Below are 22,886 nucleotides of genomic sequence, written 5' to 3' on the forward strand. Positions count from 1 at the left end.
GAAATGGCTTTGAATTTTTGTGCTGGTAGAAAACCACTTTCTTAGCATAATTTCCAGTAGGAACATAGGGAAGGCTAAAGGTAAAAATCATTTTTAAAAGATGGGGAGAAACCAGGTGTAGTGCCATATACCTTTAATTCCACCTATTCCAGGAGGCTAAAGCAGGATGAGACAAGTTTAGGGCCAGCCTGGGTAACAGTGAAATCCTTTCTCAAAAAAACAACAAAGAGGATAAAAATTAGAAGGGAAAGAAGATACAGTCTTCATGCTCAGAAAGCCCATACCATTTTCATTTAAAAATAAAAGTATCTGATATTATTTTTGCTTCATAACCCCAAATTGCAGAACTTGACTCATTTTTCTGAATTTTTATATCTTTCCTTTTTACTTTTTTTTTGGGGGGGGGGGTAAGCAATTATATTCTACCCTGTGGGATTTTATATTTTCTTTGGCATGTTAAAAAAATATATATTTTATGTTTTGTTTTTTTTCCAAGTAGGGTTGAAACCCTCTGAAGGAGGGTTTTATATACTTTTATATACTCAGTACCTATTATAGTATGGTATACATAGGTATTTTAGTAGTGTTGATAATGATGATAAAAGAAAACACTGAACTATGTACCAAGCACTAGTCTAAGTCTTATTAACTTATTTAATACTTTTAACAATTCTATAAAGAAAGATTCTTTCCCCCTCCACTTTCTGGTTGAAGAAACTGAGGCAAAGAAAAGTTATCTAACTTTTACCAGGACAGCTAGCTAGTTAAATGGCAGAGGGTAGTATGCAAACTTGATAGTCTTGGAGATGACAGTAATCAGAGAAGTAAGTTTGCAACACAGTAGTTTGAAGCACAATTACAGATTAGGGCAGAAGAAGTTGAAAAAGTAGACAAGGGAGGGCCATATTTTGAAACGACTTGATTTGCCTATGAAAATTAGGGAACTGGGGGTTGGAGTACTAGTTTAAATGGTAGAGCTGAATTTTAGTCCTGACTTTAAAATATAGTATCTCATAGTAATCACTTTTTCTGGTATTGAAGCAATTATATATTTTTTTAAAAAGTTGATTGCCTAGCCACTTTTGTTTAATTTCTAAGATAAATGTAATATAGTACAATGACTTATCTTGGAATCTAGGTTAATTAAGCTATAAAATGGAGCAAATAAAGTCTCATCTGATTTTAAGATATTATAAGAATGTGAAAGCACTTGTTTTGGGGAAAAATAGTCGTATCTGTGCTTTAGGAAGAATTTTCAGCTATTTGCAGAACAGAATTAAGGAGTGACTATAGGAAATTGGCAGTAAGCCATCTTGAGGTGCTGAGGTTGACACTGAGGAAAATTGAGCAAACAGGGTTCCAGGCTTCCCTGCTGCAGACTAGCTTCACTTTTATCTTATCTCTATTAGGAGTCTTCAAATATGAAAAAAACGTAATTGGCTGCTAAAATGAAAGATTTTTAAAAACATGTATCACAGCAATTTTGTACTTGAGGAAGATGGCGTTCTTCAAGTTTGTAGTAGTCTTTTAAATCCAAAATTTTTCTTTAACCTCATTTTCTCTGAATTTTATTTTTTTGTGTCAGTATCTTTAGTGTGGTGTTTTTTGGGGGTTTTTTTTGTTTTTGTTTTTGTTGTTGTTTTTTTGATGCCCAGTGGATTTGATATTTCAGAATTTATACAATGTGATTTAGTAATTTGAGATTAATCCACAATCCACAAAGCAAATGTTTTTTAGGATTTTGTTTTGGTGACACAAAGCCCAGGAGTAAATGAATTAGCTATATCATGTTGAGGTGGTTAAGGTTTGGAAACATACTACCTAGGTTCGAATCTTGGGTTTCTTGCCTTTGCTCTTAGACAGGTTGCATGATCATTCTAAAATGCCCTGGTTTCCTCATCTGTCAAGATAGTCATTCCTCCCCTGCAGTGTTGTTGGGGGTTAAATAGATTAGTACTTATAAAGCACTTAGAATATTACTTCATACATAGTCAGTATTCAATTAGTGCTGCTGTTCCTGTTGATATTCTGGTGATAAAATTAGTAGTTCACTTATGGGGATTAATCAATATTTCTGTTAAAACACTGGAGAATGTCTTTCAAATTGTTTTCATAATTGTTTTACTAAAGTTGTTAAAGTTAATGTTGAATTAAGTTCTGGCAAAAATAGCTGGCAACCAAATAGAAACTGGCAAAGAGATAACTAAGGTATTAGTCTACAAACAAATTAAATGGATAAACAAATTCCTTTTTCCTTTTAGGGAAAAAAAAATACTAACATGTCTCTTTTAAAAGATATTGGAAGACTACTGGAAGAATTTTGAGATGAGAAATAGAATAATTTCTATCAATCATTTTCAAGGGAACTATGTCCAAAAAGTTTATTAGCTCATTAGGCCCAGGAATAATAAAAATTATTACCAAGTTTCCTGGTAATAATTTTTAGGTTTAGGTGATTGAGCTATTGTTTTAAAGTAGTTTTATTTGATCCCAGTAAAGAAAAAACAATCTGGGATTATGTTATGTTTCTGTTAATAATCTTATATGGAAGTCATTCCATGGGCTACAGTTGTTACCCAGACTTCATGTCTACCTGCTACAGTTGTTATCCAAACAAAGTCACCCTCAGCAATTGTGAAGCACTAAGCAACTCAGTGAGCCTCTGTCTCTAAATAAAATACAAAACAGGGCTGTGGATGTGGCTCAGTGGTTGAGTGCCCCCTAGTACAAAAAAAAAAAAAAACTTTTCCCTAAGTACTATAATAGATGTTTATCCCTCACCCCCACGCCCCCTACAATATTTATCAAGAAAGTAGGTCATATGTTAGTATATGATTCATTCAACTTTTTAAACTTTTTTATACTTGATTATTTCTTTTCTGGCAATCAGTCTTAGAGGTAAGGCTAATAGACAACAATTTTCTGAAGCTGGGTTTCTTATCTATGAAGTTTAATTGTTTGGTTCAAGTAAATCCATTGGCAGCTCTGAATCTCTGAACACTATGGTTAATGAATGCTTGGGTAAGATGGGCAATTAGTTCTTGACATCTACTAGATCCCGTTATGCTTATAAAAATTGTTCTACATTTAAGATATTGCCAGATGTGGTGGTGCATACTTGTAATTCCAGCAACTTGGGAGGCTGAGGCAGGAGGATTGTCAAGTTTGAGGATAGCCTCAAGAACTCAGCAAGACCCTATCTCAAAATTTTAAAAAATAAAAAGGGCTGGGAGTGTAGCTCAGTGGTAAAACACCCTGGGTTCAATCCCCAGTACCCCTTTCCCCCCAAAAAAGACACATCAAGTATATTTTACTAAGATATTAGGATTGTGAGACATCAAGTCTTAGTTATATATACTGATAGCTTAGAAATGGCTTTAATGTCATTGGTGATAATAAAAACAATAGCTACCATTTATTGAGCACTTACTGCATTGCTGTGAACTGCCTTACATGTATCTTATATAATCCTATCAGTACTCCTTAAAATTGATTTATAGCCCATTATGATTAAAAAACTTGAACAAAATCATATTGTTATTAAGTGGTAAAAAAAAGTATTCAAATGTAGATCTGCTTGACTATAAGACCCACGTTCTTGAGCTGGGGTTGTGGCTCAGTGACAGAGCACTCGCCTGGCTTGTGCGAGGCCCTGGGTTTGATCCTCAGCACCACATAAAAATAAATAAATAAATAAAGTAAAGGTATTGTGTCCAACTACAACTAAAAAAGGTGAAAAGAAAAAAGAAAACTCAGGTTCTTAACCTCTATGTTAATACTATGTAATACTGACTCTAGAATACCCCTTATGTTAATGAATTTAGAAATATAGGAAGAAACTTCCTTTTTTGTCTACATTTCACACTTTTTTATGTTTTTCCTCCACTAGACTATAAATTTTGCTTGAATCTCTGTCTCTTCCTATCCTATATGGGATTTGCTTCCCTTCTCTGTTTCCATAGCCCCCTAATGGATCTATTGCTCTGTTCTTAATTGTCTGTTATGCTTGCATTTGTCTGTTATGCTCCATCCCTGAATAGACAGACTGTGACCTACATGTGGACAGGGATTTCTCTCTCACTCATTTTTGTGTCTCTCGAACTTCCAATTATGGTACATAGTAAGTGCTTAATGAGAGTTGAATTAGATGTAATTCCACTATTAATACATATTTATTATTGTGTTTTTCTTCTGCCTCTTCCTCACACAAATTTTGGGATCATATTGAGCAGTTTTGTCTATCTTTTTTTGTTTTTCTGTGAGCACTTTCTCAGATTATTATATGGTCTTTCAAAGCATATCTGTTTTTCAACAAAATATTTAATAGAATTCATCTAGAAAAATAAGAATAGTAAAATAATAATAAAAGTAACATAAGCACATTTGTCCTTCCAGATGCTAAAATGTATTACAAAGTTATATATGGCCGTATCCTAGGAATAGGTCAGTGAAATAGAAATTTCAGGAACAGACCCAAGTGCATATGAAAGAAATTAGTACTTGATAAAAAGAAGTGGGAAAGGCTTGAATTTTTTAAATTTAAGCAATGTTAGGACAACTTATTGACCATTTGTAATTAAAGTCTATTATTCTATCTTAAAACCTGACTGTAAGTACATATTACAGGAATGTATATGAGAATATAATGATGTGCAGAGAAAGGAGGAAAAATTTATCTTTGAGACCTGCTTAGTTTCAGGGAAAAATCAAAGAATGGTTTCCCCATTCTCAATAAGCCAGTGAACTTCCTAAAGAAAGTAAAATTCAGCCCTGGGCTGTAATTCAGTGGTAGAGCCCTTGTCTAGAATGCAGGCGTTCCTGGGATCAATCACCAGCACTGCAAAATAAATATAGTAAAAATTCAGCTGTACGCAGTAGCACATACCTGTAGTCCCAACTACTCAGGAGTATGAGACAAGAAGGATCTTGAGTTCAATGTAGGTCTGGGCAACTTAGCAAAACCAAAACCATCTCTCAAAATGAAAGAGTTATGGGTGTAGCTCTGTTGTAGACCCTGGGTTCAGTTCCCAGTCGTTCCCAACACACACACACACACACACACACACACACACACACACACACAGCAAAAATTTGGTGCCACCTAGAGTGAAAGAAAAGAATTTAGAAATCTAGAATAAAAATAACTTGCGAGACTAGGATGATTAAAGCCCTGAAAGTGGCTCAAACATCTATGTGAATCATCAGGTTAGGAAGCATTGAAGAATCTATAAAGTACACAGATTACCAAGTATTAAAAGAGAAGAAGGCTGGGCATGGTGGCGCATGCCTGTAATCCCAGCGGCTCGGGAGACTGAGGCAAGAGAATCGCAAGTTCAAAGCCAGACACAGCAATGGTGAGGCGCTAAGTAACTCAGTGAGACTCTGTCTCTAAATAAAATACAAAATAGGACTGGAGATGTGGCTCAGTGGTCGAGTGCCCCTGAGTTCAATCCCCAGTACCAAAAAAAGAGAGAAGTACATAACTTGGTGATTTGGAGAACGTCGTTTTGAAAGGTATACAAGAATGGGGGGGAGTATAATTTTGATACTGGTGTTAAAAGTTAATTCTGTACCATAGAAAATAAATCAGTTAAAAAATATGATTATCAGAGCAAAAAAAATCCAACCAAATCCTAGATTGAGGTAAAGATAGGAGGAAGTACAAATTCAGGAGACTGATAAAGGAAGTAAGGAGGATAAAATTAAATGGTTAATAAGTTTTCTGTACTTTTAGAAATACCACTTAACCATATACCTAGCAAAATTTGGATAAAGTTTGTTGCCATTATGCTACTATTTTTTCTAGCTCTTAAAATGTGCTTGAGGAAAAAGAAGAACAATAATTTAAAATTACAGTTTAGTTCAACATAAGGAATTTTTAGTTTTTTCATTTTAGTTTATGGCAGAAATGATAGCTAATTTACACTGTTAATTTTAGATGGTCTGTCTTCTGCTGATCCCAGTTCTGATTGGAATGCACCAGCAGAAGAGTGGGGGAACTGGGTAGATGAAAGAGCTTCACTTCTGAAGTCCCAGGAACCAATTCCTGATGATCAAAAGGTGAGTATAAGGGATAAGTGGGTGTTTGTTAATGAAAGAGACTAAGGGTAGAGCGTTCTGGGTTACAGAGGCTCAGGCAGTTGAAAGTATTAAGGAGGCAGTGCTGGGTATGTTAGTATATGCCTATAATCCCATGAATCAAGAGGCTGAGACAGGAGGATCACAGGTTCAAAGCCAGCCTTAGCAAATTAGTAAAGCGCTGTCTCAAAATAAAAAGATTTGGGCCAGGCACAGTGATGCACACCTATATATAATTCCAGCGCCTCGGAGGCTGAGGCAGGAGGATCGCAAGTTCAAAGCCAGTCTCAGTGAAAAAATAAGATGCCAAGCAACTCAGTGAGACCCTGTCTTTAAATAAAATACAAAATAGAGCTAGGGATGTGGCTTAGTGGTTGAGTGCCCCTGAGTTTAATCCCTGGTACCAAAAAAATAAAAAAGGGATTGGGAGATGTGGCTCAGTGGTTAAACACGCTAATCTCCAGTACCAAAAATAAAAAAGAGAGAGAGAGAGACAGTGATAACATCAGAAATAGCAAGTAGCAGGTAACATTAGAACTTAAAAATGACTGGATTTCCTTCCTGGTAATTTAGAGCAACATCATTACAAATCTTGGAATAGTAGATTAGAGTGTAATGCAGTGGTATTTAGCATGCATGAGACCCTGGATTCAGTCCCACGATCTCCCCCCCAAAAAAAAGAGAAAATAAATCTTGAAATAGAAGCCATATTTTAGAATATGAAGTGATTAAAGGATAGAAAGTAGTACTAACAATTTTTTTAAAATAGGTGTGGAGCCCAACACAGTTGTGCACACCTGTAATCCCAGTGGCTCCAGAGCCTGAGGCAGGAGGATCATGAGTTCAGTACCAGCTTCAGCAATTTATTGAGGCCCTGAGCAATTCAGTGAGACCCTGTCTCTAATAAAATACAAAAGGGAGCTAAGAATGTGGTTCAGTGGTTAAGCATCCTTGGGTTTCATTCCTACTACCCCAAAAATTAAAAAATAAATTTGGAACGGAATGGAGGAGAGAGGTAGTAGATGACAGTAATAGTGGTATCAGGATTTTGTAGTGGGGGAGAGGGTTGTTTGTATTTTAATGATAAGAAAAAGCTTTAGTGCAAGTTGGGCAGACTTTTTATAAAAGAAACCATATGATCTTTTGCAGCCATTCAACTATGCCGTAAGCGTCCATAAAATATGGAAGTGAACTTTGTCAAGCTGGTGTTGGGATTAATTTGTAGTTTGCCAACTCCTCCTGCTTTGTAGACAAAAGAGAAAGAATCTGGAATAAAGTAAAAACTTAAACATAGATAAAAGATCATATTTGGCTAATAGAATAGTATCTAGAAGAGGCAGTAGGGGATGGGGAAGCCATGGGCACAAGTGAATGGATTGGCTTTTAATAAGGTATACTACCACTCAGCTTCAGTGACCAGAGAAAGAGAGAGGTACTAATGGTAGGTAGGAGTTGGCAAGTTATAATACATGTAAAATTAGTAAGCAATATGAAATATGAGGTGGAAAAAAATGAGATTTAGACTAGGTCTGCAAAAGCTTCCTTGTACACTACCTTTCCACACAGAAATCATTCCAGTATTTGTTGAATGTTTAGTGAGTATATAACCAAAAGTCTGTATTTCTCCAACTGGACTTCCCTGTACTTAATCACTAGAATTTGGCAAAATCAATGAGTAGTGACTTTATCACACATCATAACAGTTCTTTTCCTGAATCTATTTATAGATTGTCTTTATGTTTCTAAGCAAACAGGATGCCATCTAAAAGCCCCTCATTGGAGAGTGGGTAAATAAAATTAGTATGTTCATCCAATGGCATATTAAAGAGAAATTTAAAATAAATAGATTAAAGCAACACTAGGGGCTGAGGTTGTGGTTCAGCGGTACAGCACTCGCCTAGCACATGCAGGGCACTGGGTTCTATCCTTAGCACCACATAAAAATAAAAAATAAAGGTATTGTGTCCAACTAAAACAATTAAAACAAAAAAGAATTTCTTTTTTAAAGTTACATTAATAGCAGTATGAACATAGTCTCAAAGACATACTGAAGCCAGGCACAGTGGCGCATGCCTGTAATCCCAATGGTTTGGGACACTGAGGCAGGAGGCTCATGAGTTCAAAGCCAGCCTCAGTAGAAGCGAGGCATTAAGCAACTCAGTGAGATCCTTTCTCTAAATAAAATTCAAAAATAGGGCTAGGGATGCAGCTCAGTGGTTGAGTGCCCTGAGTTCAATCCCTAGTACCCCCCATCAAAAAAAAAAAAACATACTGAATAATATGCAAATTACTGAAAGATACAGTAATACCACTTATGTAAAATTTTTATGTGTGAATACACATAATTTATAGAAAAATTGTTTGGATGGGGCTGGGGTTGTCACTCAGTGGTAGAGTGCTTGCCTAGCATGTGTGAAGTACTGGATTCAATCCTCAGCATCACATAAAAATAAATAAATAAAATAACTTTATTATGTCCATCTACAACTTAAAAAAACAAATCGATTGGATGGACACACAAGAAGTTGAAATCATTGTTACCAAAGTGAGAACAGGATCAGCCAGAGTTGTAAAAGATTTTAAGATTTATCATAATGTTATGCTATCAGGGATTGAACCCAAGCCATTGTGCAAACTGGGAAAGTTCTACCACTGAGCTACATCCCTACCCCTTTTAGATGTAGATTTAAATAAAATTCATATAAATTTTTAAAGATATTTTTAAATTTTGAGACAGGGTCTTGCTAAGTTGCCTAGGCCAGCCTCAAACTTGTGATCCTCCTGCCTCAGCCTCCCAAATATCTGGGATTACAGGTATATACCACCATGTCCAGCATCCTCTTGTTTTTTTTTGGGGGGGGTACCAGATAGACTTCAGGGACACTCAAATCACTTAACCACATCCCCAGCCCTATTTTGTATTTTATTCAGAGACAAGGTCTCACTAAGTTGCTTAGCACCTCACTGTTGCTCAGGCTGGCTTTGAACTCATGATCTTCTCGTCTCAGCCTCCCGAACCTCTGGGTTTATAGGCATGTGCTACCGCGCCTGGCCCGTCATCTTTTTTTCTTTTCTCTTCTTTTTTTTTTTAACATTTATTTTTTAGTTGTGTGTGGTTGGACACAATACCTTAATTTAGTTTTATGTGGTGCTAAGGATCGAACCCAGCGCCTCACATGTGCTAGGCAAGCACTCTACCACTGATTTACAACCCCAGCCTCTCTTCTTTTTACAGTCAAAAATTTGTAAAGTGGGGACTGGGGTTGTGACTTAGTGGTAGAGCACTTGCCTAGCACATGCAAGGCACTGGGTTTGATCCTCAGCACCACATAAAAATAAATAAAATAAAGGTATTGTGTCTAACTATAACTAAAAAAAGAAAAAAAAAATTTTTTTATTTGTAAAGTCAACTCTGTTATGGGTTAAAAGATGATACAGAGTTGATTTTGGCCTTCTCATTAATAAAACAAGCCTTTTGTCTTAGGGAACTTACATTTCATATTTGTAAGAAATGGATCATAGATAGGGCTGGGACTGTAGCTCTATTGTAGAGCACTTGTCTTGCACTTGTGAGGCACTGGGTTTGATCCTCAGCACCACATAAAAATAAATAAATATATTGTGTCCATCTACAACTAAAAAATAGTTTAAAAAGAAAGAAAGAAAGAAATTGATTATAATGGTCTGAGAAACAAACTGAAGACAGTTCTTGTGACCTGAATATCCTTCATAGTATGCATGGATTCGTGTGAGGGTTTTTTTGTTGTTAGGTTTTTTTTTTTTTGCAGTACTGGGGATGAACCCAGGAAAGCATTGCTACTGAACTATATATACCTCCAGCCCTTAGGAAGAGTTATCCAGGCTGGCCTCAAACTTGGTATCCTCCTGCCTTAGGCTCCTGAGTTGCTGAGATCATAGGCGTGTGCAGTGGTGTTTTAATCCTTTCAAGCTTATGAAATGCTTTCTGTGTTATAACCTCTATAGAAGTTTCCTCACAATTGGCAATTAACTTGAACTAAAAATTGGTTAGTCATCTTTGTTACTTTGTTTTTCCATCTGTTAGTAATTTCTAAAAGCTGTTTGGTGGTTTATGACATCACCAAAATCATACTAGTGACTATGATGTTGAGCAGAAAAATTGCAGTTACCCAGATCATCTCTTGCTATAAGGATAATATAGAAACCTAGGTTGTCATCTGTGAGAATAAGCAAGAAACATTTTCCATGGAAAGTTCACCTCTGTGGTACATGTCAATGCTAATTTAGCAATTCTGATTCAATAGATATTTTGGCATGCAGAATGTTCTTTTCAATGACATTTTTTCCCGAATTTAATTTTTCTAATTAAGCCTTTTATTTTTGAGACATAGAGTCACATGCATTTGTATAGAGTCATAACATTTTTTTAAAGTATTTTTAAAGAAAAACACAAAAGAAGTCTGGGGCTGGGGCTCAGCGGTAGTGTACTTGCCTGGCATGTGTGAGGCACTGGGTTTGATTCTCAGCACCATGTATAAATTAATAAATAAAGGTCTATAAACAAGTTAAAAAAAAGTTTTAAAAATTAAAAAAAAAAAACAGAAGAACAAATAATGATGCTGAGCAGTCTTCTGTACCCTTTACCCAGTTTTCATCAGCAGTAACATCTTTTTTTTTTTTTTNCATCCATTCAAGTCCTTGGCATAATCCCTCGCCAGTAAGAGCACAGCATGCCTGGATATGCCACTGATGATCTTTAATAGAAGTTAGCTTCAAAAACTGGGAGATTTCTGCTACACTCATGCATTCTTTAACGTCTTGTTTATTAGCAAAAATCAGTAATCCAGCTTTTCTTAGGTCCTCACGTGCTAACATTTTGTAGAGTTCTTCTCTAGTTACAGAAATCCTCTCTCTGTCTGTACTGTCCACAACTACTATTACAAACTCCGTGTTAGTATAATAAGTATTCCAGGAAGAACGAAGAGATTCTTGGCCACCAATATCCCACATTAGGAAACGTGTATTATTAATCACTATCTCTTCTACATTACTTCCTATTGTAGGGGATGTATGTACAACTTCATTCATAGAAAATTGGTAAAGGATGGTAGTTTTTCCTGCATTATCCAATCCAACAATGATAACTTTGTGCTCCTGGTGATTGAACAGTCTCCAGCAGTAACATCTTTATAAACACTGTAGTACAGCATTGTAACCAGGATATTGACATTAATACAGTCAAGATACAGAACATTTTCTTCCACCACCATGTTAGGGTTCCTCATATTAACCTTATATATAGCCCCCCTCACTTCTCTTCTGATCCTTTTCCCCCATAGTCCTTTCTCCATCTCTATAATTTTGTCATTTCAAGAATCTTAAATTACCCTGGTGTGGTGCCACATGCCTGTATCCCAGCTATTCTAACTGATGCAGGATGACTGCTTGAGTCCAGAAGTTCAAGGCCAGCCTGGTCAACATAATGAAAACCCATTTTAAGAAAAACAAACAAGGCAGGAGCAGCGGCGCATGCAGGAGGCTGAGGCAAGAGGATCCCAAGTTCAAAGCCAGCCTCAGCAAAATTGAGGGGCTAAGCAATTCAGTGAGACTCCGTCTCTAAATAAAATACAAAATAGAGTTGGGGTTGTGGCTCAATGGTCAAGTGCCCCTGAGTTCAGTCCCTAATACCCAAAAAACAAACAAAAAATGTTATATTAATGGAATTATATAGTATGTGGCCTTTTGGTATTGAATTTTGGATTTCTTGTTTGTCTGTTCATATTTTCCACCCAGCAGAATTCTCTGGAGATTCATCCAGTTTGTTGTATGTATCAGCAATTTGTACCATTTTACTGCTGAGTGATAAGCCGTGATCTGAACATACCTCGGTTAATTTAGCCATCCTCTTACTGAAAAGCATTTTCAGGGTGTTATGACTAAAGCTGCTAAACACACAGTTCAAGGGTTTTTGTGTGAATATAAGTTTTCATTTCTCTGGGATGAATAACCAGGAGTGTAATCACTGGTGTTTTGTAGATACATATTTATTATTATGTTAAGAAACTTTCCAACTGTTGTCTGTGATGGCTGTATCACTTTACATTCCCATGGACTGTGTTTGTGTGATCTTGTTTTTCTGCATCCTCACCAGTATTTGCAGTTGCCACTATTTTTTATTTTGGCCATTCTGATGGCTGACTATCAAAATGTGGTTTTATTTTATTTATTTTTTTTTTTAAGAGGGGGAGAGAGAGAGAGACAGAGAATTTTAATATTTATTTTTTAGTTATTGGCGGACACAACATCTTTGTTTTGTATGTGGTGCTGAGGATCGAACCCGGGCCGCACGCATGCCAGGCGAGCGCGCTACCGCTTGAGCCACATCCCCAGCCCCAAAATGTGGTTTTAATTTACATCTCCTTTTAACTAATGTTGAACATTTTTTCGTGTGCTTCTTTATTATTCTTTGATGAATTATCTATTCATAATTTTGCATATTTTCTCTTTGAATTGGTTTTTCTTTACTACTGTTTTACTTTGTTGTTTTTTCTTTCTACCGATTTACTTTGTTCTTCATTTAGCCTAGATCCTAGTTTATTGGAACTATTGTGTGGTTTTGCAAATAATGTGTGTGACTCTGCATTTTTACTCCAAAATTCTGTTTGATTTACCTATCAAGTAAGTTGTTAAAACATGAAAGTTGGGCTGGGATTGTGGCTCAGCGGTAGAGTGCTCACCTAGCATGGGTGGGACCCGAGTTCAATCATCAGCACCACATAAAAATAAAGGCATTGTGTTGTGTCCATCTACACCAAATAAAGAAAGAAAGAAAGCATGAAGGTTTATACAGCTCTCTAATTTTTTTGTAACAAGGAATGAAAGACATGGCAAAAAGGAGAATGAATTCTGTGTACTTCGTTACTTTTTTAAATATGTAATTTCTTGGTCAGTTTTTTCACTCATTATTAATTCTTATTTAGATTTGGGGGGATAAAGGCTGAACCTAATGAATGAAATTATTTTGTAATAATTTACTGTATAATGGAAATTTAACCTATTGGTTCACTTAATATTTTTGCTTTTAATATCAGGTTTCAGATGATGATAAAGAAAAGGGAGAGGGAGCTCTTCCAACTGGAAAATCTAAAAAGAAAAAAAAGAAAAAGAAGAAGCAAGGTGAAGATAACTCTCTTGCACAGGTAAATTACCAAAATAATATGTATTCTTTACACACCTGTTGCTTAAAATGTGAAAAGATGGTGTTAAGATACTAAAAAATAGGGCTGGGGATGTGGCTCAAGTGGTAGTGCGGTCGCCTGGCATGCGCGTGGCGCTGGGTTCGATCCTCAGCACCACATAAAAAGAAAATAAATATGTTATGTCCACCGAAAACTAAAAAAATAAATATTAAAAAATTCTCTCTAAAAAAAAAAAGATGCTAAAAATAGGTAGAAATAAATGACAAAATATCAGATAGTTACTTGAAAGGCATTTGAAAAATCACAGACTTTAATACCTTATATTGTAATAAAAATTTTATTGCCCTAAAAACTCATTACGAGGGTCACTAAACCTAAAAATAAAAATTCCAGATTACTCAAATGCATTTTTTATTATAAAATGATAAAATGGAAAAGGAAGTACATTATTCTGTACACACAAAAATTCACTTTGAGCTTGACTTTTGAACCCCTGTAATCCCAGCAGCTTGGGAGATTGAGACAGGAAGATTGCAAGTTCAAAGCCAGCCTCAGCAACTTAGTGAGGCCATAAACATCTTAACAAGAAGACCATGTCTCATAATAAAAAGGACTGGGGACTAGCTCAGTGGTTAACGTTCTGGCTGGTTAAATCCCCAGTATCAAAAAAAAAAAAAAAAATTGCCTTTGAGTAACTAGAAGGTTAATATTTACCACAATTAGAAAATCCATGTGCATAACTGGAATCTTCTACTTTACTGAGTTTCCTGGTTATTTCACTTAGTGTTCCTTCAGTTTTTTTGGTTTCTGATCATTAGAAAGTTGTTTTTTTGTTTTGTTGTTGTTGTTTTGCATCAGTCCTACATTTCTTTTCTCCTATCTGGGAAAAAAATTAGATTAAAATAAAGATAAAATCAAAGATGTTATTTCAGCTGAGCATGATAGCCCACACTTGAAATCCCAGCCTACTTGGAAAGCAAGAGGATCTCAAGTTCAAGGCCAGACTAGGCAATTTATGGATACCCTTTCTCAAAATAAAGTAATGATGTAGCTCAGTGGTAGGGCATTCCTGGGTTTAATCCCCAGTACCCAAAAAATTGTTTTAAAATTATTTTAATTTCAAACATCAGATTGTTAGAAGTACACATGGATTTATTTTTGAAAGCATTATTTCATTATATCACAACTTGTGATTTTATTTTTATTTCTTTATTTAGTTTTTTAATGTGGTACTGGGGATCAAACCCAGTGCTAGTTTTTTTTTTCTAAGTTTTCTGTTTCTTTCTTTTTTTTTTTTTTTTAATTTTTTTTTTTTTTTTAGTTGTAGTTGAACACAATACCTTTATTTATTTATTTTTATGTGGTGCTGATGATCGAACCCAGGGCCTTGCACGTGCTAGGTGAGTGCTCTACCGCTGAGTATTCTGAGCAACAACCCCAGGCCCATTCTGTTTCTATTTATGGCTTTTACTAATACATTTTTTTTGGTGAGGGGGGGGATTGTGGATTTGTTGAGTTCCTTTTGGAAGAAATTTTGTAGAATAGATACATGTCTTTCAAAAGCTCAATGTATGGCAAACATCATTAATGTGTTCAAGTTTTCTTTGGTACTTTTGACCACTGTTGTCTATATAAATTCCAAAATCCAAAAATTCTGAAATCAGAAACACTTCTGGTTCCAAGCAGTTTGGATAAGGAATACACCATTTTTAGAATTATTTGATCTGTTTTTTTAAAATATAGCAAGTAGGGGCTGGGGCTATAGCTCAGTGGATACAGTGCTTGCCTCATATGCACCAGGCTCTGCCTTCAATCCACAACACCACAAAAAAAAGAATTTAAGTAAGAAATAAAAATAAATAAATAAGAATTTAAAATATAGTGAGTAAAGTATTCTGGGTTTAGAATCAGATCTGTGTCCGGGTACCCATTCTGCCATTTACTTTGTTTTTGTTTGGTTTTTCGCTTTGCAAAAGTTACTTACTTGCCTAGGATATTTTAAGAATTAAATGAAATATCAGGGATAGGTTGTGGCTCAGAGGTAGAGCGCTCACCTAGCATGCGTAAGACACTGGGTTCAATCCTCAGCACCCCTGAAAGTAAAATAAAGATACTGTGTCCACCTGTAACTAAAAAAAATAAATAAATATTTTTAACAAATGAAATATCAACTGGGCACAGTGGCACACTCCTGTAATCAGCCTCAGGGGGCTGAGGCAAGATGATCAGATGATTGCAAAAAAAGTTCTAAGCCAGTCTCAGCAATTTAGCGAGGATCTATGCAACTTAGCAAGAACCTATCTGAAAATAAAATATAAAAATGTGCTAGGTATGTGGCTCAGTAGTTTAGTGTCCTGGGTTTGATTCCCGGTACCAAAAAATAAAAAATGATATATCCATAAAGTCCTACACAGAGTACATACCACATAGTATCCTATTCATAAAAGATTACTACATTTTGGAATTTTTCTTTTTTGGTTAATTATTTTCAATTGTTGGTATGTGGTTGGTGGAGTCTTTCACTATTGAAGTTCAATTTAGGATAGAAATAAATCATTGTCTTCTGATGCATGCTTATAAAGTTACCTGCTAAGCTTAAATTCACATCACAGTGTTGGATTACTATCTAAACCTACTACTATCCTAAACAAATTTGCATGTTTAAAAAAAAGATAAAAACTGGGGCTGGGATTGTGGCTCAGTGGTAGAGCGCTCGCCTAGCACAGGCGGGACCCGGGTTCGATCCTCAGCACCACATAAAAATAAAGGCATTGTGTTGTGTCCATCTACACCTAAAAAAATAAATAAACATGTTTAAAAAGTAAAATAAAAATAAAAAAGATAAAAGAACCACCACCATTTACATGTATGTGTTAGCTAAAGAATAATATATTAATTCAGGGGTGGGAAAGATGGTGGAATGATGAGGACATTACCAGTATACATGTATGATTGCATGAATATTTTGTTCCTTGAAAAAGTCATTCAATGAAAAATTTTGTGGGTTTTTTTTGTTTGTTTGTTTATTTTTTCTTGTACTACGGATTAACCCTAGGAGTATTTTACGTTTAAGCTACATCCACAACCCTTTATTTTTAATTTTGAAACAAGGTCTTGCTATGTTGCTCAAACTTGTAATCCTTCTCCATCAGCCTCCCTGGGAGCTGGGATTTCAGGCATGCATGACCATGTACAGCATTATGTCTTTTTTTTTCCATTCACAATTGATATAACTCCCTGGAAAAATCAAAAGTGATCAATATATGTTCTAAAAGTCATTTGGACAACTTCTGTGAAATGAAATTATTTTCTTGTGGCATCTTAAGGACAACAAGCAAAATAAATTTTAATTAGTAACGAATGAATGATTTTTATTATCTAATATACAAACTACTTTTCTCTGAAGGACACAGAAGAATTAGAAAAAGAGATTAGAGAAGAGCTTCCAGTGAATACCTCTAAAGCCCCTCCAAAACAAGAAAAAGCATTTTCCTTGAAGACCACAAGCACTAGTGATCCAGTTGAAGTACTCATCAAAAATAGCCAGGTAATTTTTAAGGAATAGTAGTAGTTTTACTGACTCAAGAATTGTATCATTAAAATTTTGCTGAAGCACTGCGGTAAGTACTTTAAACACAAACTAGTCCAGAAAACAAAGAGAAGGTAAGACCTATCATATAAATGTTGATAGAGAAGTTGAATAATTTGCCCATAGCTACAGTAATAAAATTGGAGCCACTACACAGCAGTTCCCGTTCATCCAGTTTTGGTTTCTATGATGACATGTAGTCTGAAAATATTAAGTGGAATTTTTCAGAAATAAATAACTCATATATTTTAAAGTACTTGTCATTCTGAGTGGTATGTTGAAATTGCATTATTTCTTGCCCTTCCTGGACATGAGTCATCCCTTTGTTCAGCTAATTAATGCCATATATGTTACCTGCTCATTAATCACGTAATAGCCCTCTCAGTTATCAGTTTAACTGTCTTAATATCACAGTGCAGTTTAAATAACCTTTACTTTTATTTTACTTAATAATGGCTCCATGGGGCTACAGTTGTAGCTCATTGGTAGAGCACTTGCCTCGCTCTTGCCTGGGTTCAATCCTCAGCACCACATAAAAAATAAATGATTAAAATAAAGGTATTGTGTCTATCTACAACTAAAAAAATTTTTTTTAAAAATAATAATAATGGTCCCAAAGCACAAGAGAAGTGATGCTGGCGAATTGAATGTGCCAAAGATAAGACTGCATGTGACTGCATGACCAATGTAATCCTGCAACCTATACACAGAAAAATGAGAAATTATATCCCATCTGATTCAAATGTAAAAAATAAATTAATTAATTAATTAAGATATTTTATTTTTTTTATAGTTGTAGTTGGACCCAATACCTTTTTTTCACTCATTTATTTTTTCTATGTGGCGCCGAGGATCGAACCCAAGGTCCCACACGTGCGAGACGAGCACTCTACCGCTGAGCTACAACTCCAGCCCATATAAAGTGCTTCTTTACAAGAAAAGAGAAAGTTCTTGACTTAATAAGGGAAGAAAAAATTGGATTTCAAGATTGCTAAGATCTACAGGAAGAGTGAATAGGAAAAGCATAGTATATTAGGTTTGGTACTACCTCAGTTTTCAAGCATCCACTGAGGGTCTTAGAACATATCTCCCACAGATAAAGATGGGGGTGGGTACTATATACTTTTCTTTTACTGGATATCTAGGCACATAAGGGATAGATGGTTTAGAGAAAAATGTGCCTGGTTGTATTATCCCCAGAGTTTACACATAAAATCATTGGTTCAATCTTCCAAAATTTGGTAACAAATTTTTTAATTTTTTTAGTTGTAGATGAACACAATACCTTTATTTTTTTATGTGGTGCTGAGAATCGAACCCAGTACCTCACATATGCTAGGCAAGTGCTCTACCATTGACCTACAACCCCAGTCCCATGGTAAAAAGTTTTGAATGCTGTCTTATGTGGTGCTGAGGATCGAACCCAGGGCCTTGCATGTGCTAGACGAGTGCTCTACTGCTGAGCCACAACCCCAGCCCCTGCCTGGTTCTTTTATTTGCCCATTCAGAAATTTTACTGAGGACCAACTATATGTTTGAAGTGTTGAGATACCTCAGAGAACAAAGCAGTCAAAACATCCTTGTCTTTGTGAGAACTTTCATATTTAGTAAAACAGCTTCTGACAAATTGAGTTACTGCTAAGAGAAAGAATTTTAAAAAGTCTTGTACTAAAACAGAGCTTTAATAATATTTGCTATTTGGGTATGAAGTTCTTGATTCCCTATAAGTGTTTTCTGGTAAACAGATGCAATCTGAGTATATGTAGAAATTTAATGGTAAATGGAAAAGGGCCAGCTGACATTTTGGTATTGTATTTAAATCCTTTTCAAAAGCCATCTTGTAAAGAATATTTGAACCCTTCTATGATTTACTGTAAATAAGTGGTAAGATAGAGGGGAAAATGATTGAAAATATGCAATAAAACTTTTGCATATGGAATAAATACAGGTAACATTATCAAAGATAAACCAAGCAATCCAGTGTAACTTCAAACACCTGAAATAGAATGAAGGAATACTAGTAGTTGTCTTTACTCATGCCACTTCTCTAAAGAAGTTCTTTTCCTGTTGGACCTTCTTGAACTCATGGAGACTGGAGGAAGATGGGCAATAGAAACATTACTTACCCTGTTTCTATAGGAAATTCAAAATAATGATTGCAGGTAGAGCTAGCCAGTGAAATAATCTGATTTCTCACAGCCTCAAGACACTTCAAATACTAGCCTTTTTAGTATTAACTGGTCCTGACCATTCATTAATGGTTATGCCTCAGTAAGGAGAATTTAGGCCCTGCTGCGGGTGCTGACACATACCTCTAGTGCCAGCTACTCAAGAGACTGCGGCAGAAGGATTGAGAGTTTGAAAGCACTGGGATGTACTTGAGTGGTAGAATGCTTGCCTAGTGTAATCAAGTGCTTGAGTTTAATCTCCAGAAGAAACAAACACACACACACAAAATCAAGCCCTCCTTTAGTATTCTAATTTCACTTCCAGACTTTGAAAATTTCAAAAAATTTTTCAAAATTTGAATTTTGAAAAGTTCAAAGTTGGTAGAATGTCAGCAGAACCATTGAATGTCTAAAAAATATTAAAAAGTGAAATATAGAAATGAAATAGAAATCATATAATGAAATAGAAATCATAAAAGTTAATGAGCTGGGTGCAGTGACACTCACCTGTGATCCCAGGCTAAGGCAGGAGAATCATGAGCCAGCCTCAGCAAAAGTGAGTTGCTGGGAAACTCAATGAGACCCTGTCTCTAAATAAAACATAAAATAGGGCTGGGGATATGGCTCAGTGGTGGAGTGCCCCTGAGTTCAATCCCCGGTACCAAAAAAAAAAAAATAATGAAAATGGGATTATTCACTCCTATTTGAGATTCATTAGGTATTTTATAATTTTATACCTTCCATTTTTATCTCAACCTGTATTCCTAAGTAATGTGAAGTCATGGTTTATTTGGCCGTGTCACTAGAGGGCAGACATGAGTTGCAGTGCTTCTGCTNAGTTCAATCCCCAGTACCAAAAAAAAAAAAAAAAAATGCTTTCTCTAGGTCAAAACTGGTTGAATATTTTAGCTTCCTTATGATCACATCTAATAATAAATTGGGATTAAAAAGAAAAAAGGGAGTCAGATTTAGACTAACTTTAAAATATTCAATTAGGACTTGAAAATCTAAACATAAAACTTGAATTTTTTTTTAACTTGAGAATTTTGAAGCATTTTTTTTTTTTAGCTACTATTTTTGTATTATTGAAACATAACAATGCTTATTATACTCTTAACTTTTTTTCTCTCTCCATTCCCCACCCCACCCCACTCCCTTTTAGCCAAGTCTGAAACTAACTGGGAATCTCCCAAGCAAATAAAAAAGAAGAAAAAAGCCAGACGGGAAACGTGAATTTTTTTTTTTTTTTTCCTGAATTGGACATGTGTTTGCAAACACTGTCTTGAAGATTATGCTGTTTATGCAATAATTTGTGAACATGTACAGAGTTTTATATAATAAATTTAAACCAATTTTTAAAACAAAACTGTGAACACAACCACCGTAAAAATGGAATCAAAGGAGAGTTAATTTATGAAATTAAGAGGTCAGCAGAATATACTACAGTGCTGGAAGACACTTGGGAAAGTCTTTTCAATTGAACAAGAATGATCTTAATTTAAGAATATTATCCTGGTTTTACAACAGTTCCCTGTTTACAACAGATTGTGCCCTGTCTCATCTGCAGCTGAGGAATAATGGATTCTGATTAGAGAGAGGGCTGCCTCTAAGTTAGTAGGCAACTCCTTGGATCTTATGCACGAACTTATACCATTTGAATCTGTTTTATGCTTATATGAAAGTGCTTTGATCAAATGCATAATCTGCCATATCTTTACATATTTGTCGGTAGCAATTTGTATTAAAGGAATCACAAGTGCAAATAAAAAGTCATTTACCATTTGTTTAACTAAACTGTCATGGTTTAGTTGCAATTTTTAAAAAGTTCTTAATTAAAACATTGCAAATGCAATTGACACTTGTATGGCTTATGAAGTTATTTTTGATAGTCTTACATTACTTGAATTGTTCAAAGTACAGTATATTTTAAATTAAAAAAGTAAACTATATGTATTCATTTTATTCACTTAAGGTTCAAACTAACAAATAATGCTCTTGTTTATGATTTGAAAACTTTCAAGCAAATCCAACCTAGAATTTTTCCTTTCCCTAGCAATTACTTTTTTTCCAGTGTCAACTCTTACTTGCTAATAATTTTTTGACTTTAAAAATTAAATCATTCACAAACTTTGAGTATGTGATGGAGAATGAAAAACTAGAGTCAGACAGCTTTAATTGACATTGTCAAGACCTCCAGTTATCAGGAATACATTTTTTTACTGCCTTAACCTGTAGTGCGTAGAATATGCATCAATTTCTTGAAGGGGATTCATGTTTTTATAAGAATTTTCATGTAATTATTGCAATTGTGGTCAAATAAGGAACATTTTCTGCTTGAAACTGTATTGATTTAAATGATGTGTGAGATGTTTCACCATTTTCAGGCACTGTGTAATTCTATTGTAATAAACTGGCAGGTATCTTTGTAACTATAAATAGTGCATGCTCGGCCATGTACACTGTAAATAGCCTTTACCAGACATGTTTGACAAGGACCATAATTAACATCACTTAGTAAATTGTGATAAAGAAAAAAGCCATGATTTATTTGATGTGATTGGCTTGTTTTTATGTGGCACCAAGAATGAAACTGTTTAACAGCTGTAACCAATGGTACTGATCTATCCATCGAATGTCGTCTCTATTATATTTGATTGTGGCTTGATAGTATTGCATTGTCAGTCTAGGAAAGCTAAAGAAACAGAATGGTTTTAGTTTTGCTGAAGACTGGCGTTATTAATGGACAGCTTTCCTAACAGGCAATTATTAACTTTCATCAGGTGTTAACATCTGTTTCAGGAACATGGCAGTATGTTTACATGTCAGAGTTTTGTTTAATTCTATGATATTTCTAAATTGATTTGTTTAAATAAATTCAGCAAATGGATAGCATTGTTTTTATTTGCTTCAATATGGGGGTAAATATTAGGTAAAATGCCAGGAATGGATTTCTTCAAATAACTTTATATTTTGTTAGCTTTACTTACATATTTCCTAAGTAGAGCTGAAAATTCCTAAGTTGTCAGCACTTTGTAAAGGTATCAAAAGGAGAATTTGATAGGGAGTCTGTAATTTTAGAATGTGCCAAAATGTCTATGCTTAAAATTTTAATTGAACTCTCTCAACTCTACCTCACTATTTCTTTATCTTAGAATTCTTTTGACTGTCAAACAATAGTTCAATATCTTCCCATTCAGCCACCTTTGCCAGGTGTTAAAGATTGAGGAGAGTGCTGGGAAGGTAGCTCAGTGGTAGAGTTGCTTGCCTAGTATGCACAAGTCCCTGAGTTCAAGACTCAGCACTACAAAAAAAAAAAAAAAAAAAAAATTTATAAGAAACATGAGGGATTGGGTGGAGATTGAAAAGTAGAAATTGTTATGTATGTTTTATTAATAAGAAGTACATGTTACATTTATTTTAAGAATTACATGGATTATTTATCCCGACTGTATGAAAGAGAAATCAAAGATTTCTTTGAAGTTGCAAAGATCAAGATGACTGGCACAACTAAAGAAAGCAAGAAGTTTGGTAAGCTTAGGCATGTTGGTTCATTATCTTCCTATTATAAATGGTTTATTTATGACATAATTCTAAGACGTTTTCAACAAGATGGAAGAAGATACAATAGAAATAATGAAAGAGGAGATCTAATACATTTGATTTATAAATGTTTCATAAAAACATATATATACTTGTTTTACTAATTAAAACTATAATTTGTGGGTTTTGTGACAGCAATTGTGTTTATGCTATATATAAAAATATATATTCATAGGGAAAGCAGTTGATGAGAAGATGAAGCACAGTGTGGTAGAGAAAGTATTAGACTATGAGACTGATGTTGAAAGTTCAGTTTCTGATTCCCTAGAAGAT

The 22,886-nt window shown here is 35.0% G+C and overlaps 2 protein-coding genes across 2 annotated transcripts in view; one reads left to right on the forward strand and one right to left on the reverse strand.

Moving 5' to 3' along the window:
* Mtdh (metadherin) overlaps nucleotides 1–21,900 on the forward strand; it is a 63,272-nt gene extending 41,372 nt beyond the window's left edge. Inside the window, exons 9-13 of the mRNA XM_048802399.1 lie at nucleotides 5,939–6,060; nucleotides 13,149–13,256; nucleotides 16,663–16,820; nucleotides 19,164–19,219; nucleotides 20,176–21,900. Of these exons, the coding sequence (XP_048658356.1) occupies nucleotides 5,939–6,060; nucleotides 13,149–13,256; nucleotides 16,663–16,820; nucleotides 19,164–19,219; nucleotides 20,176–20,246 (515 nt within the window). The 3' untranslated portion in view covers nucleotides 20,247–21,900. The remainder of the gene's footprint in view (nucleotides 1–5,938; nucleotides 6,061–13,148; nucleotides 13,257–16,662; nucleotides 16,821–19,163; nucleotides 19,220–20,175) is intronic.
* LOC107142746 (ADP-ribosylation factor-like protein 5A) lies at nucleotides 7,232–11,251 on the reverse strand. Its single transcript, XM_048801892.1, has 2 exons — nucleotides 10,695–11,251; nucleotides 7,232–7,344 (listed from the first exon to the last, which is right to left on the reverse strand). Exons 1-2 carry the CDS (start codon nucleotides 11,143–11,145, stop codon nucleotides 7,232–7,234), a joined length of 564 nt encoding a protein of 187 aa, XP_048657849.1. The 5' UTR covers nucleotides 11,146–11,251.
* Nucleotides 21,901–22,886: the final 986 nt, after the last annotated feature.

Source organism: Marmota marmota, unplaced genomic scaffold, assembly GCF_001458135.2.
Source record: "Marmota marmota marmota unplaced genomic scaffold, marMar, whole genome shotgun sequence".
Taxonomy (NCBI): domain Eukaryota; kingdom Metazoa; phylum Chordata; class Mammalia; order Rodentia; family Sciuridae; genus Marmota; species Marmota marmota.